At 42.3% G+C, this 16,539-nt stretch overlaps 1 protein-coding gene across 4 annotated transcripts in view; it reads right to left on the bottom strand.

Annotated features, from left to right (window-relative positions):
- Nucleotides 1-1,748: 1,748 nt before the first annotated feature.
- Nucleotides 1,749-16,539, bottom strand: part of Satb2 (SATB homeobox 2) — a 207,669-nt gene continuing 192,878 nt past the window's right edge. For all 4 annotated transcript variants that reach the window (XM_076550365.1, XM_042260354.2, XM_006974897.4 and 1 more), the window contains one exon: nucleotides 1,749-2,734. In XM_076550365.1, the coding sequence (XP_076406480.1) occupies nucleotides 2,246-2,734 (489 nt within the window). In that variant the 3' untranslated portion in view covers nucleotides 1,749-2,245. The remainder of the gene's footprint in view (nucleotides 2,735-16,539) is intronic.

The following is a 16,539-nucleotide window of genomic DNA, read 5'->3' as shown; positions in this document are numbered from 1 at the left end:
AACCACCTGTAAGAGCTTGGCAAAAAAAAAAAAAAAAAAAAAAAAAATTGGTGCCTAGGACATAATACAGGGCGACTTCAGCAACGCTGTCAGAAGACAGTTTGGAAAGAGTAACTCGGAGATCAGGAAGCAGCAACTGTGGACTCTCTGATTAAAGCTGCAGCATCTACAAGAACGGGAAGGGCGGGCCAGGCCTCGACTGCACACAGCCATCCTTCTGCAAAGATACATGACTCCCGTGTCAAGGTAACCGTTTTTTAAACATCATTATTCAAAAAAGTACAGGAAAATGTCCCTTTGAGAACTCCAGAGGTTACTAAGAGGCCAGAGTTAGCTTGTATTGCAACGTGTCTTCTCCCTGTAGAGTGTAAGTTCTGAGTTAATATCTACACATAGAGGTTTATTTTTTTTTTAAACTCCTACCTCTTATACCTTTCAAATATATAAATAGTATTAACAGTTATATTACAATGTTTGTGTAGTAAACAGAAAATAAATCTCAAAGTGATATTGCATGAGGTCTTTGACAAGGTTGCATGAGGATACAACTCAAAAACAAAACAAAACAAAACAAAATCCAACCGTGGGGGACTGCTGTGTGTGGCCATCTCAAGCCTGCAGTAGGTTCTGGAGGCCGGTCCCGAAGGGGGAGGTCTCCTCCTGCGATCACTCTCAGTGGAACCGGAAGGGAATTGCTACTGTTCCTAATAGGAAACTGAAGGAGATTTGGCAAACTGGAGTCGATTGCAGCTTTAACGCTCGTTCCACAGAACAGCCCGTCCGCATTAGTTCTGCTTGACGTAAGGGAAGCGCTATGTGGGGCACCGGGACACTATTTCCTTTTCCGAGGGGTAGGTGACTCTGACGACATACATCATCGCTCCACTTACTCTATTGCCTGGGGGTGCGGACTGATTCAAAACCAGGTTCCTGTTAGGGCTGCCACGGCAGGGGAAGGCGTGGAGGCCTGAGCTCGGGTCTGCGGAGGCTTGGCTAAAGTGGATGGAATGTGTCTGAAGAAGAGGGAGTCCAAAGTTGGGAGTGAAGTGAGAAGCACTCCGGGAGAGGGTGGGTGGAGACCGATTGGAGCGGAAGCCCCTCTAACTGGGCAGAAACTTCTTCCTCTAACTTAACACTACATTGAACTACATTCTATTAAAAAAAAACAAACAAACAAACAAACAAAAGGGAAAAAAAGAACAGTAACAACAATTTAAAATGAGCAGGCTTAATAATTTTAAGGTTTGAAGCCACAAGCAGGTAAATAAACTTCACAATAAAATGTGGCTCATAACATGAATTCCGTAAGTCCCACGTCAAAATGTCATTTTCTAAGACTGCACTAATGATCAAGTTCCCTCTGCACTGAACTTGGCTGGGAATTCCACAGAACGCATCTGTCTGCACTCGATAACGGAATGTGGACGGCCACGGCGTTGAGTCGTCATTTTAGAGTGTGCATTATGTCTTTAAGAGCAATTTGTCTTGTAGCGTTTTTAACACGCCCTGATTTCCCCTCACTCACTCTCTTCTGGCCTTCTTGTCTCTCACTTTTTTATTTTTTGGCAGTGTTATTTCATTAAATACATACCTCAAAAATTACCCTTTAAGCTGCCAGATAGGAAGCCATAGAATTAAAAAAAAAAAAAAACCCAGGGACAAACACACAAAATAAATAGGAATTCAAAAATAGTCACCCCACCCTGAGAGCGGGCCGCAGTTTCTCAAAAAGCCAAAGCGACTCACTGTGAAGTGGTATTTTTTTTTATACATAAACAAGTCTTTTAAGAACCCATTTCACAGTCTATTCTCTCAGATTGTAAAGTTCTCTGTCCCATGCGATTTTTAATATATATATGTAAATATAGAGATATATACATATACATATACACACACTCGTAGCTTCCTTCATTTAGGTCGTGGGTCTTTCCATCGTGGAACGTGCCTGATGTCTCTTCCGTAAGTCCAGGGAGAATGAAGGCAGAGTCTCCTGTGACTGGAATTACTACGGTCCAGTCCATTGTAAAAAGTCTGACACTTAGTGTCTTTGCCCGGGCGGCGCCTGACTCAGACACACCGCGCTTACTCAGTCTGTAGGCTATCCTGTGCAACAGAGGAATGCCATTAAGGGTAAGAAAAATAAAACAGACATTAAAAACAAAGCCAAGAAGATTTTTTTTTTTTTAAGGAAATGAAAACAGAAAGTCCTTGGACCCATGTATTGCTTTGCCTGGTGGAGTTCACATTATCTCTGGTCGGCTTCAGCGGGCGCCGCCTTGCTCTTCTCGGTAGCGGCTGCGGCGGCGGCGGCGGCGGCGTTCTCCTCCTCGGCCTCCACCTTGTACATCTCCTCCGAGCCTTCCTCGCTGTCGTTCTCCTCCGACTCGGTCAGCAGCTCCTCGTCCTTATACTCGGCCACGTCCACCGCGGAGCCCAGGTGCTCCTTCAGCTTCCCATGATGCTTCACGTGGTACCTCTGGTTCTGGAAGAACTTGATGATGGTGTGTTTGGGGAGATCCAGCTGGGCTGAGAGTGTGTGGATGGCTTCCTGGTCAGGATAGAGGCCTACGTCATGGATGAAGCTTTGAAGGATGCCCAGGGCTTCTAAGGAGATCTTTGTGCGGGACCGAGGTTTTTTGGCACAACTGTCTTCAGCTGGAGGAGGTGGTGGGGGCGCTTCTTCTCTGGGAGGGGAGCTCTCCTTGGTCGGCTGGGACTGCTGTCGATGAAGAACCTGATAATCAGAAGGGGGAGAAAATCAGTGTGACTGGGATCTTATGTTTGCAAAGCCACCAGGCAGGCCTCTGCAACGTGTATTACCTCCCATACACTGCATTTAGACTAGTCACTTGTAAAGTCAGATCTTTGGAAAGAAGAAACCATTTCTGAAGATTTAGACTCTCATCTATAAAATGTGTGGTTCATGAGCATCATTTGGGGTGGGTAGGGTGGTGCAATACTCCCGGCAGGTAGGAGGCCCGGGCAGGGAGATTTCCATGAATTAAGTTCAGTTTGGGCTACAATGCAAGGCTGTTGCCTGCACAGACTAGCAAGACCTTGTTTCAAAAACAACAAAAAAGAAACAAAGAAGAAAAATCAAACGGATTGCATAAAGCAGCATTTGCTTGTTGGCTGAGGTCATCTGGAGCATGGCTCCCTTGAGGGGCATGGCTCTGGATCATCTTTAACCATCCCGAATAATACACTAATGATGGAGACACCATAGTTCAACTTTAGACTCTTCTGTTTAGCTGGGCAAACTGGCAAGTCTTCCAACCGCCATCTCAACACGTGTCAGAGAAGGATTAAGAAAGTGACCACTTTAGATACTAAATGTATGATGTGTATACATTACAGTGTTCTGAAAGGAGGGATGGACCTCTTCAGTAAGGGGCTAGTCACTGCTCAGTGCTACTCAGTGTCAGCCAATGAGCTCAGCTCTACCGGCTAAGACTGGATTTGGCCCAGGAGATCCCGGGTAGCCCATCCCTGGCTCAGTGCAAACTTTCAGTGAGTGGCAATCACTGTCAGTCTCACACTCATGACTCCTTGGGGATTAGAGAGAAATCGGTGGTACTGTGAACCAGAAACCACATCCTATGGAGAACTGGGAAGAACTTCATCTTCTTCTAGTTTTTTTGCTCTTTAAATATAATTATTTTAAATATTATATATGCAAATTTTCAAAGTAATTTAAAGATATAACTTCTGTATGCTTTAAATTTTAATTGACTGTTTTACACACACATTTAGATGGGCATTTTACTATCACTATAAGCTAATTAACCCTCTGTTTTGAGAATACTTCCAAATTTCTATTTTTTAATTTTTAATTGCAAGGTTTACTAGCTGGCTGTTAAAATTTAAATAATTCTTTTTCTTTTTCTTTTTTACAAATGGTCCTCTTTTCTATCTCTACCTACACTCCATATTCATTGAAACATAAAAGAGAACCCTAACTCTACCCTGAACCTCACAGTCAGTATTATCACTGCATGAAATAACTTCCTATTCTAGTACAAACTTATTAATACATCAGCGTGTCTATGGAAAGACAGAGATACAAGGAGCCCATCTGAGGGCCCCTCCTCAGCACTCATCACAGGCCTGGGACCAGACTTTATGAAGACTTGAAGGAAGAATGTCACCCAGTGAGGAGTCTCAGCCATCACTGGCAGCTGACCAGCAGCTGCGGCCATCCCTGCTAAGACACGTGAGGACATGTACAGAGCTGAGGATCACATTTCCTGTGCTCAGATAGTGCCCAACTTCCTCTTGAGATCCTCTACAGTAACAAGGGGACAGATCTGTGCTATTTTCTCCAGTCCCGGAGGTCTATGATGAAAAGCATACTTTCTCACCAATATGAAAATGGCAGCTTTTTATAGAGTTTAATGAATAGTAGAGGAGATAAAATATGGCAGCAACAGAAAAAGTTTAAGTTTTTTCGAATAACTACCACCAACTGGTAAAAACCAGTGAGAGGCTACGCCTGGTGGCCCACAGCTGTATAAGCTCTTGGGAGACTTTGAGAATAAAGAATCACAAACAGAAGGCCAGCCTGGGCTACATAATGAGACTCCCTCCTGCAGGAGGCTGGTGGCTGATGGCAGAAAGAAATCGAAAACAAAGGACTATAAAACAGTGGACTAGCATCCAAATAGTGTTGACCAATTAAGGCAATGTTCTTAGCATTTTCTTTACCACTTTCAACTAAGAACAAACTCATGTGGTCTGATGTGGTAAGCTGGCATCAGCAAAAAAAAAAAAAAGTGAGAGTTCTGTTACTCCAACATCCTAATTATCCCCGCCAGGGAAAGGGAGGCTGCGTTGTGGGCTCCCACAGCTCTCCGTGGTGGCTTTGATGGCAGGAAGATATGTGGTGCTCAGGGCCCGTGATGCGGGCCGGGGGAGCACGGCAGGAAATAAGCCTCTGTGTCAACAGGTGAGGGTCTCGGCGTTTGGTGACGAGGAGGACTGGAATTAGGGACAGAGCACATTCCAGTAGGACATGTGCTCAAGCATGAGTGGTCCCTATTAGAGCAACCGTGTTAATTGGAAAACAAAGGAGAATTAAAATGCTCCATTTTCTAAATTATGCTTGCCTTCTGTAGTAAAAGTCAGCAGAACGGTTCCATTTAATTGAATAATTAGATTGGTTCTTAAGGGGCTTTCCATTGTGCATTGAGTAGATTTAAAGAGACTTTCCAAAACTATACTTTGAAGTTACTGTAATCTTTCTGCATGATAGCATTTGTTCTCCTTAGGCCCTACCAGTTGGACTACTACTCCACTTCCCCTCATTTCTTAGAACACAGCACAGTAATACAAATGCACAAAGGAGACAAATATGAAGAACTCAATAACAATAATAACACTAAGCGCTTACCCGATGCTTATTTGGTTACAGGCAGTTCTAAAACAGATAAGTTAAACTGTAATCCTACAATTCCTCGTGAAGGAGTGATCTGGACCAGGAACCTACTGGAAACATGCTGCATCGTAGGATGCCCCTCTAAACTGGACATCAGGACAGGGAAACGCCAGGCTGACAACAATGGGCTCCCACGGGACACTGCCCATCACAGAACAGAAAGATGTTTCTACAAAGAAACGCTAGCAACAAAAATTCCCCACAAAGTGAAACGCAGCTGCTGGGCAAGCAACACAGAAGAGTGGGCCGGGCATGACCACAGGCCTGAGATAAGTCACGGGTCAATCCTAGCATCTTCTAGCAGACAGGAAAACAAAAGTCAAAATACAGAAGACAGGGTGAACATCTCCAAAGTTGCCGAACGGGCCGAGTCTTTTGCTTCTGCACTGCTCCTTGCCATTGGCTAACCTCCCTCCCACCCACAGCATGGATGACAACATCTGGAATAAAATGATCTCCCAGTTGTCTATCCCGAATCTCTTTACTTTTCCAAACTGTTCTACCTCCTCTAGACAAAGGGCTGCCATCTCTAGATGGTTTCTAGCAAAAGAGCCACATAATGTCCCATCTATCCCAAGTCCATGAAATCTTCCTGGGTGGGGCTTTCCTTGATGAAGACAGCGCCTGGAGCAAACAGGAAGTATAGCTCCACACCTCCAAGATGGTCTCATTTACAGCATGGTGCTCACCAAGAGGAAACTCAATCCAAGACTCTAAATTCCTCTCTTCTAAAGGTTAGCAGCAACTCTCTCTCTCTCTCTCTCTCTCTCTCTCTCTCTCTCTCTCTCTCTCTCTGTCTTTCTCTCTCTCTCTGTCTCTCTGTCTCTTCTCTCTGTCCCTCTCTTCTCTCTCTCTTTTCCCTCTGTCTCCCACAAATAATTTCAGCTTCCTTCTTTCTCACAGGACAGGTTTATAAACTCACTTCAGTGAGTCTTAATTTTCCTGCCTGAATTTCTCACAGCATGCTATCTGTTCCCTTTTAGTAAGTCAAGGTTAGTCTGTGTCTCCATCAAGTACCATGAGAGTCACTTCACTGATTTTTGATGAACAACCTTCCAAGCATTCCTGAGTTTACTGAGCAGTTCTTGCATTTATTTGTGAATAGCTAGGTTTGTTTTTAATTTTTTGAGATTTTAATTATATCAGTTTCCTCTTCCTTTTTTTCTTTCTCCTCTCTTATTCCTGTTTCGCTCTTCAAATTCATGGCCGCTTATTCTTGAATGTGTGTGTGTGTGTGTGTGTGTGTGTGTGTGTGTGTGTGTGTGTGAGAGAGAGAGAGAGAGAGAGAGAGAATGTACATATTCTCACATACATACAGCCTGTTCAACCTGTATACTATTATTTGTGTGCATGTTTTGGGGGCTGACCATTTAATATTGGGGTGCCCTCCCCTAGGCAGAACTAGTTCTTCCTCTCTCTCATCCCTTAGTTGCCTTTAGTTCTTTGTGTAGGACTGAGGCCCCAGGAGCTTTCCCCCTTCCAAGTTGGCGTGACATCCTTGTTCTGGCTAGTTTTTAAAAACTACAGTCACATAAAACCTAGAGCAACACATACACAGATGTGCTATCTAATGCCCAAAAGAATACTGTGCCCTCCAGAAGACATGCCATAGGAGTTTCAGTCATAAACTCCCCACACTAGAAAGAATGCAAGCGTCCCCGGTGGCAGAAGGCATAAACCAGAGTATGCTCACTCACTAACGGAGAAGCCGGGCTGATCAGCACACCGCGGGGAACTGCCACAGACTTACTGGTCAATGACAGGAGTCAGGTGTGAAAGTCTAAACGTTTCAAGATCCTACTTAGGGGAAAGGCTCACTGAGGAAGCAGTGTAGGCACAAGGTCTGAAGGAACCGAGGGCCACGCATGAAAAGTGCTCCCCACAGGGCAAGCAAGCCAAAAGGTGTGAAGGAAAGGACGAACACGCAGCGTCTGCAGAACACGGCAGCCCACCGGAGCCGTGCTCTCCAATGCAGCAGCCATGACTGCATGCAGCCTTTGACATTTATTTCATGAGTGTGCAAATGTGTGAGCACGTGTGTGGAGGTCTCTCAGCCTTATCCCAGGCACAGTCTACTCCCCCCCAACATACCCCCCCCTTTTTTTAATACAGGGTCTCTCATAGGTCTGGAATTCACCAAGGAGGCTAGACTGGCTGATCAGCAAATCCCAGCAATTCCCCTGTCTCAGCCCCTCGGTGCTGAGATTACAAGCACACCACCATGGGATCTGGATATGAACTCATGACAGAGTATATGTGTGGCAAACACTTCAACAAATGAGCTCTCTCTCCAGACCTCCCCTTACACTTAAAGTAATCAAACATAAAAATGAAAACTTCAGTTCTTCAATCACATTAGCCACTTCTCAAGAGCTTGGATGGGTCCTGAGTCCACCAAGAAGGGCAGCACAGGCACAAGGTACTTCCACACTCACAGGAAGTACTGGTGGACAGCATTGTGCCAACAAGCTGTGAGAATGAAGAGATGGAGCCAGGACTGGAGCATGGGGGGCTCGGCGGCATCCTATCAGAGGGGTACAGTACCTTAAGAGACCTGTGCTCACATCATCTACTCTAGCCAAAACCAGAGCTCCAGCTGAAAAGCACTACTCTCATAAGACAGAAGAGCAAATACCCGTAAGCCCATATACTAAATCCAAAATATTAAGCTTATAATGTGTTACTGGATCCTCATCAAAGTATCTCAAACAGGAACATTAGTGTAAAATAGCCAGAAATGTCCTCAAAGGAATAGTATTTACATTTAATGGATGGCTGCCTTCTTCAGCTTGGGCACTTACCACACCTAAAAGGAACTGTGTTTAAAACAATTAGCCTTGAGTTGGCAGAGAAAAAAAAATACATCCATTCATCAAATACTTATGTATCTACAACAATTAGACTTATTAATTCAGATGGCTTTTAAATAAGGAGTTCTAGATCCAACTATTAAGGGTTGGCGAATAAGTAAGCTATGGGTAGGACATAAATGAATTGGAAGTTCAAAGCCTGATAAGTTCCTTTTTATTTATGTTCTGAAATCTCTCTGGGCTGAAACGTGACACATACGTACATGAATGGACATGAAAATAATGATGCAGGAAGAACTGTTGTAAACATATTTGAAAGGGATGCCCACTTCCCAATAAAGCCGTAAAGCTCCTTGCTTGACCAGTTACAAAGCACAGTCACAATATAGACACATGTTGCTTCTCTGCCTTAAAGCTAAATACTTGGAAACCAGAAGGACCTCACGGTACCATGACAAAAGCCGACAGAGAGAGATAAAGCGCTCCTCTTAAAGCTCTCCTCGTTCAAATAGATTTTGAAGGCCTCAATGAAAACCAGCTGGGAGCCATGTGTAAAATATAATGGTTCTTGCCTGCAGGAAAGGAAGTAAGATCTTGAATGATTAAGTTTAGGAAAGTATATAATTCACTGTATCATTATGGGGTGAACTGGATTACTTATAATAAGCCAAGACTTTGTGGTCGTTTTTATATAGAGAAAATGAGAAATTATTAAGGAGGTGACGGGAGAGGAGGATGGAAGCATGGTAACAGGTTAAACAGCTTCTCAGGTGGCCGCATGTGGCTCTCCAGAACAAGATTCACCCACAGCAGTGAGCCTCGCTCACGGCATAGGGCACGGCCACACGAGTCAGCAACCTGGACAAGACGCCTTTTGTCCACATCTATCTGGTGTTAAAGTCAAGATATCTTTTATTCCCTTTCCCACTTCTATGTCGATAACACATGAAATACCTGATCGAAAAAAGAATAATTCTTGCATCAAAAAGTCACAAGAGAAGTACATTTACCAACAAGAACAATTGGTTGCAAGTCCTCCGGCATAAATCCACTGAAGCATACCCAACAGAAGAATGGTTGCATGCTATTGTTTTTAACCGTTACTGTATATAAAATGTCACACAATTGAAATGTCAGCAAGCTTAGTGGCAAGTTTCCCTCCACCACCTCATCAAAACCAGTAGTAGAGACCATTAATTTTAGTTCAAAAATTCAGCAAGGGAACCACCTAACATGGATGAGTATAAAAAGCAGGAATTAACTATTACATCTGTAGCTCACCCACTGGGTCCCAGACCATCGAACGTCTCATGCCTAGTTCCCAGTGAGTGCTCGGGACTTCTTGCCTGCGGTGCTCTGAGCCAATCCCTCATCCTCTGGTCCTTCCTTCTAGCTTTGCTGTTATCTTGCTGTACACCAGCTTTTCTTCTTAAGTAAAACTGCATGCAGTAAGTAAAAGCTCTGTCACCACATGCAGGGATTTGCTTCCAGTGCTTACTTGAGAACAGAACTAGATACATTAATTTTGTTGTGATTTCTCTGTTCTCAAAAAGTTGTCGAGTGTTAGATAACTCGTAAGAGACAACTGTGCACCAGACAGAAGTTGGGGGTTATAAAGTTCTGGTTTCAAGGCTACTCCAACAAGGACCACTGTTTAGTGGCCTTGAAACTCTGGAGCAAGCTGTTCCCTGAGGCTTTGTGTTCGACACCCTGGAAGAACTTCTTTTGCAGTATTAAGAAGGAAGATTAAGTGAGACCATACATATTAAGTACTTGGCAGAGGTCTGATCATAACTAAAGCATGTATAACGAGCAGTCTTCATTTTAGAGGATTTATTATTGTAAACTATGTGCATCTGTCTATGGGAACATATGAATACAGGTGCCTGGAGAGGGTAACCCCTGGAGCTGGAGTTACAGGCAGTTAGGAGCTGGCCGTAACTGAGAGTGCTGGGAATCAAATTTGGGTCCTCTGGAAGAGCAGGATGTGCTCTTTACTGCTAGGCCATCTCTCTAGCTCCAAGCAATTTTCATATTTAAAATGTGAAAAAGACTGAAAGATTAATACTAAATTCCTCGTGCATTTTTCTAGCAATGTGCTTATTATTAAAAACAATAATAATTTCAATAGCTGGCCCTTTTGCCTTAAGGTTACGGATGGACCAGCCTGCTAGTAACTTCTCTTCCTTCTTTCATCACAGACTTCACAGATATGTGCTCTTACCAGGGTACCTGGCACATGGAAGCTGCCTCTGGAGTATTTGCCACACAGAACTGAACTTTGGAATCCCACCTGAAAGATATCTTTCATACATAAATGGTATCTTCCACATACATAAATCATGTGGACTGTCAGAGAGCTATTCCTCACTAATGACTTTCAAAGCAAGAGCCATGGACCTCTGTATTAGGACACCCATGACATCAAACTACGGAGATGCTACTACCAGGCTCATGGCTTGGATTGCGCTAAGAGTTCCTCAAAAATACAGATGGGGCAGTGTGGCCTGTGGTCGTCAAGGTGGTGGTATCAAACCGAACTCATAGCAGCCTCCAGTTCACGGTTGCCAGCTCATGGTGGAAATGAATGGCACTGATTTTGTGTGAGGATATTCTTGATTAAGTAATAAAACTTTATTAATTACTAAATCTCAACACATGAGCACATGTATTTCTCCTTAGTGTTCTATGTAAGGAAATGAGAACAGTGGCATGATGCTCTTCTGTGACATAACGGTCACGTGGTAGTCTTGAAGACTTTCCTCACACTTACTCTCAAAGGGGAATGCTTAGGTCACAGTTGTTTGCATTTGGACTGAGAAGCTCTCTGCCATGGAAGATCGTCTTATTTGAAGGAACAACTAACCGTAACCCTGTGACTGTTCAGATTTGGGTGATCACTCCTTAAAAATTGAAGTTAGGGGCTAGGGAAATGGCTGAGTGGGTAAACTGTTTGCTGTACAAGTTGAGGACTGAGTTCAAATCCCCAGCACCCAAGTAAAAACCAGGTGTGGTGGCATCCAGCAGGAGGCCCAGAAGCACTATGTGGTTGGGGTGGGGGTTCTCAGGAGCTTGCTAGCCAGGTAGTCCAGTGGAAACAATGGCTTCAGCGAGAGACTCTATCTCAAAAAACTAAAGTGGATCTGGCTTCATGTCTTTAATCCCAGCACTTGGGAAGCAGAAGCAAGCAGGTCTCTGAGAGTTCAAGGCTAGCCTGGTCTACAAAGTGAGTTCCAGCCAGCCAGGCCTCCTATGTAGAGAGACTGTCTGGAGGTCAGGGAGCATCCAATGTTAACTAGCCTTTCCCTGTGCATGAGTACACACACACACACACACACACATACATGTACTGTACACATATGTGCACACACACATAAACACAGAGAATGACACCAAGTGTGTCTCTAAGTAAAATATCTGACAGTACTTACTTTTGATGTGACCTTTTAGGTAAAAATTAGAATTTTGAAAAGCACAAGTGCCCCAATAAGCTTATCAACATCCTAATACATAAAAAGCTTCCTAATGATGATCGGTAGTAGTTTAAAAGATGCTTTTTTTGTTTTGTTTTGTTTCTGAGATAGGGTTTCTCTGTGTAGTTTTGGTGCCTGCCCTGGATCTCGCTCTGTAGCCCAGGCTGGCCTCAAACTCACAGAAATTCGCCTGCCTCTGCCTCCCAAGTGCTGGGATTAAAGGCATGTGCCACCACTGCCCGGCTAAAAAGATGCTTTTTAAAAATGTTATATAAGATCTACGTAAATGAACAAACTAATATGTTCCAAGTGGCTAATACATAATGCTACAAGGTTATAAAATGGTAAAAAATACATTCAAACTTAAATGAAAATCAATGAATAAAGTTAAAAAATGAAATATTCACCAGTATGTTAAGTCAATTATATTTTGCAAATAACCTTCAAAATACCATCACTTTCAAAGTCTTGCTAAAGTATCAAAGAAGAATTTCACAATTATCTAGAATTATTTGTTGAAATATCTCTTGCTATTCTAATTACACATCTTTCTGAAGCATGATTTTCTTTATCAGACTTCAACCACATATTGCATTAATCACAGAAGCAATTATGAGACTCTAATTGCCTTGTATTAAATAGACATTAAAATATCTTCAAATGTATATAACAGGCTGGTATATTAGGTTTTAGCGATATATTTTCATAAAACATATCCTTCACATTTTACATATATATCATGTATAATTATTTAAAACTTAGCAAACTATTTTTAAAAGTTAATCACTAATAGGGTGATATTGATATACATGACAAATTACTGGGGTCATCAAGTACAAAAATGAAAGTGAGCCACAGGACCAAAGAGTTCGAAACTTCCATACTACTTGAATCACACTTGAGACATAGCGCTGCCCCTCCCTAATGATCATCAAGCTCTTTACTAGAAAATTCAAAATAGATTCTTCAGTTGAAAGCATCCTTGCTTGAGTCAAATCATCTAAGGCCCCGGAGCAGGGATATAGGGAAATTACACACATCATGATTTGCCTCTTGACTTTATCACTCAGAGACATTTTCACAGGCAAAACATATTCTTAGACACAACTCAGCACTATTTTTAACTTCAAATGATGTTACTTGAGTTGGCTCTTACGGCTATAATTTCACATCCTAACATTATAAGGCTGCTTAAAAACTACAGTTTTAGTTCTGTTGCTTTTGGGGGAATTAGACAGTATCCTAAGGTCAAAACTCAGGAAACATGTTATTAAAAAAGAGTACCCATGAAGTGATGACAAACTGCAGACTACAGGTGTTAGATTACATTTTGACTCCAGGCGGGTTTAATATAAGTTGGTTTTCTTTTTACAATTGCTCTTAGCACATACAGCTATCGGAAGGGGATTTAAAAAAATAAGTAAGAAAGAAAAAAAAAGAATAGTGGAGTTCATAAAAGAAGACCATGTCAAAAGAAATCAATATGAACAAGCAAAATGATAGGAAGTCTAACATGGAAATCCGTGTTCAATATCCTCGAGCCTTACTCAGGGTTTCCTGTAATATTGTAACCAAGTTACTATGGGAAGACTGTGTATGTTTTTAATGCAGCTTAATAATTGTTTCTCAAAATAAACACTTTGGTCAAAGATAAAAGCATAACAACACTGTGACACAATAATCTGTTAAAATAAACTTGGGTGTTGGAGGAAACATGGATCTTAAAACAGCCTTCGGCTTATATCATTTCCTCTTCAGTAATAAATTGAAAACAACTATACCAACAACTTGGTATAGTTTGGGGTAAAACACATAGGTTGCAGTTATTAATAATGGCCAGAATCTGTGACTATTCAAGAGGTAGTTCAGTGACTACTTCCTTCATACAATCGGATGAGCTGATACAGTACAAATACCAAGGTTGAGATGAATAATCATATTTCAATTAAATGGCCACCAAGTGTTGAGATTGGGTCATGTCTCCCTCTAGGATACTCCATATTGCGTAAAACAGTGAGTTTGATTTTGTTTTGTTTTTCAGGCTCTTCCTTGCCCTAGGAGATTCCATTTTACAAATGGCTTTGACTCCATTTTGAGAGAAAGGGGTGACTGAAGCCTCTCTTTAATTTGTATTCATTTTGTAAATGCAAATAGGTTTACAGATATAGTTACTGTGTGCTGTGTGCTATGGAATAAGAGTTAATATGAGTAATTATAATTGGAATAATAATTTTTAAAAAAAAACCTTCATTCACCCCAGCCAAGATATTCAAGTCAGCAGGATTATATGACAAATTGCTATTGTTGAACCTGATGTATTTATTGTTGTTCCATAAATTCTGACATTGTGGAAAGACAGAAATGTGTTTGTCTAGGTTTCTGGCGTAACACGGTCATGATACCAAGAAAAAAAAATCAGAACCTGAACCAGACAAGCAAAGGGGTCTAGAGAGATGACTCGGGCAGTTAAGAGCACTTGCTCCTCTTAGAGAGGAGGATAGCTCAGTTCCCAGCACCAATATGAAGGGTCACGACCATCTGTATCCAGTTCCAGGGGATCTGAGGCCTTTTGTTCTGACCTCCATAGGCACCAGACATGCACATGGTACACATATATACGTGTAGGGAAACATCCATACACATAAAATAAAATTTAAAAATCTAAAAATTAATAACAGAGAAGAGATGATTCTTTTTGCAGTTAGATGTTAAGAAAGGCAAAGCATTGGCCTCATGTTGTATGTAATGGAAGCTTTTTTCCTCCTCAGCATCATCTGAGAATCAGATGTGTTGATCATTTGGGGATAATGTAACTAAAAATCCTCCCATAAACACAATAGAATCCAACATGGATTAAGCAAAATGAGGCTCTTTAGGATGCTCTAGGCCACGACTGTGTGTCCTTACACCTAAGAGAAACCCAGCCCCTCAGCAGCCTCATATGTCCACTAAGCACACTCTGATCTTTTCTCCCTGTTCCCACACACCTCCACCACCTTCACAGTGCCTTCTTAGAGGATAACACTTGACCTACACATTCACAGGGGGAAAAAAGTCTATCTTTTGAAGACCAGATGCAAGGCACAGGCAATGTTAATACACTACAAAGATTTCATATTTATGTTAAAAAAGTAAAGAGTATCATGGAAATAAATGACCGATAGTTGCTCCGTGAACATGATTATGAAGTCAACTCATCTTGCTTCACTGCGGCAGCTGAGTAAGGGTGGCTCTTGTCCCTGGTCCCACAAGAAAGTAGCTCTTGAGTTAAAGAGAACCAGAGTCACTGATGAGGAAGGTGAAAGGTTAGGATGACTTGAGTAACAGGAATTCCAATAGTATTCAGAGGACCAGCTGGAAAATCCAGAATGGCTCCTGGATGGCCAAAGGCCAATAAAGAAAGCTAAGTTTCCAGGTTAAAGTGGTCACCAGGATTCTGAAGCAGTTAATCTAGTTGGCTAAATAATTCTCAAGAGAAGTAAAAATGTGACTGAAATGAAAACAGCCTCATCGATGCCTGGGATATGTGAACTCTGAAACTGGGTTTTATTAAATAACCAACCAGGGGTGGCACTAGCCAGTGTCAGTGACATTGTTAAGGCAGAGGGTGTGAATTATTTGAGAAGAGTTCTGAACGTGTTTGGTTTCCTATTTGCGGGGAAGGGGCAAAGGCAGGTTATCTATGTGTCTGAGGCCTGTGCAGGACCTGGAATGGGCCACATTTTCTGTATAATTTTTACAGTTGGGACACTCTGAAGGCAGAATAATCTGACAGCTATGGTTACTGAAAATATTAGATGTTCACCAATAATATATGAGCTCAGCATATTTCTGCTTTCTGGATATAACCGCTTAATAACAGGACTTGGGGAAAGTGCACTGTGTGGATCAAACACATAAAAAGACGGCCATTCCTTTTATAGAAACAAACTGCAGGCAGCACACTGCAATCAGTGGCCCTGGAGAAAGACAGACTCTAGCGTTACCACACCCCTGAGATATTACAGCTTATTAGACTCCGAAGACCAGACTGGGTAAACAAAGTCAAATATTCTGAGCAGGGCCGTTCCTCAGACCATGAGGCAGAGGTCCCTGAGCCAGAATTCCTGGTGGCTCAGTGCTTAACGGGTACCAAGTGAACACTCATCAGACACAGGTTTACTTTTCAGAGTTTACTCAATTCCATCAGTGCGGGCCTCCTTGCTACTTCCTTTCAAGAGAAGAACAGAGGGAGATTAAAGGTGTGAGGTAGAGCTTCCCAAAGGTTAACAGGGTGTCTGTCAGTCCTGGAGGACCCTTTTCCAATGCTAAACTTCACTCTAGGGACATTAGCTCTCTCATCCTCCATGTTAATGATCACACTAACAGAAACAAGGAAAGGAAAGATTCTTGCGTCTAAGCTTTGTGCCAGGATGCCTAGTGAGAGGTGGAGAGCTGGAAAGACCAGGCACTCTTATTTAACCATGAAAAAAGAGAAAAGAAGACCAGTCTCCTTCTCCCAGAATGGTGACTGGGAAGAAAATCTTCAGTTTCTAATTCCCTAGGGCAAAGTAACTGGACTAGAGGTTTCTTTTCCCACAAGAAAGATTCTAGTCTCTAAGCTGTAGAGGACTATGATGTTCCCATGAGGCCAGTAATTCAGCATCCTTATCTTCTTGAATTCACACAGCAAGTCCACTTTGTCTACATGCCACATTGCCTTGGCCCTTTGGAGCATATTTGCTTATGCCATGCTGGTCATCCCCGTAAGCTGGAACTGTTGAGTGATTATACTTTCAAATGTGAATTTGCTTAAGGGTGGATTTAATTTAATAGCTGAGAA

Source organism: Peromyscus maniculatus, chromosome 13, assembly GCF_049852395.1.
Source record: "Peromyscus maniculatus bairdii isolate BWxNUB_F1_BW_parent chromosome 13, HU_Pman_BW_mat_3.1, whole genome shotgun sequence".
Lineage (NCBI taxonomy): Eukaryota > Metazoa > Chordata > Mammalia > Rodentia > Cricetidae > Peromyscus > Peromyscus maniculatus.
Note: the sequence above shows the minus strand (reverse complement) of the source record. Positions and strands in the feature narration are given on the sequence as shown.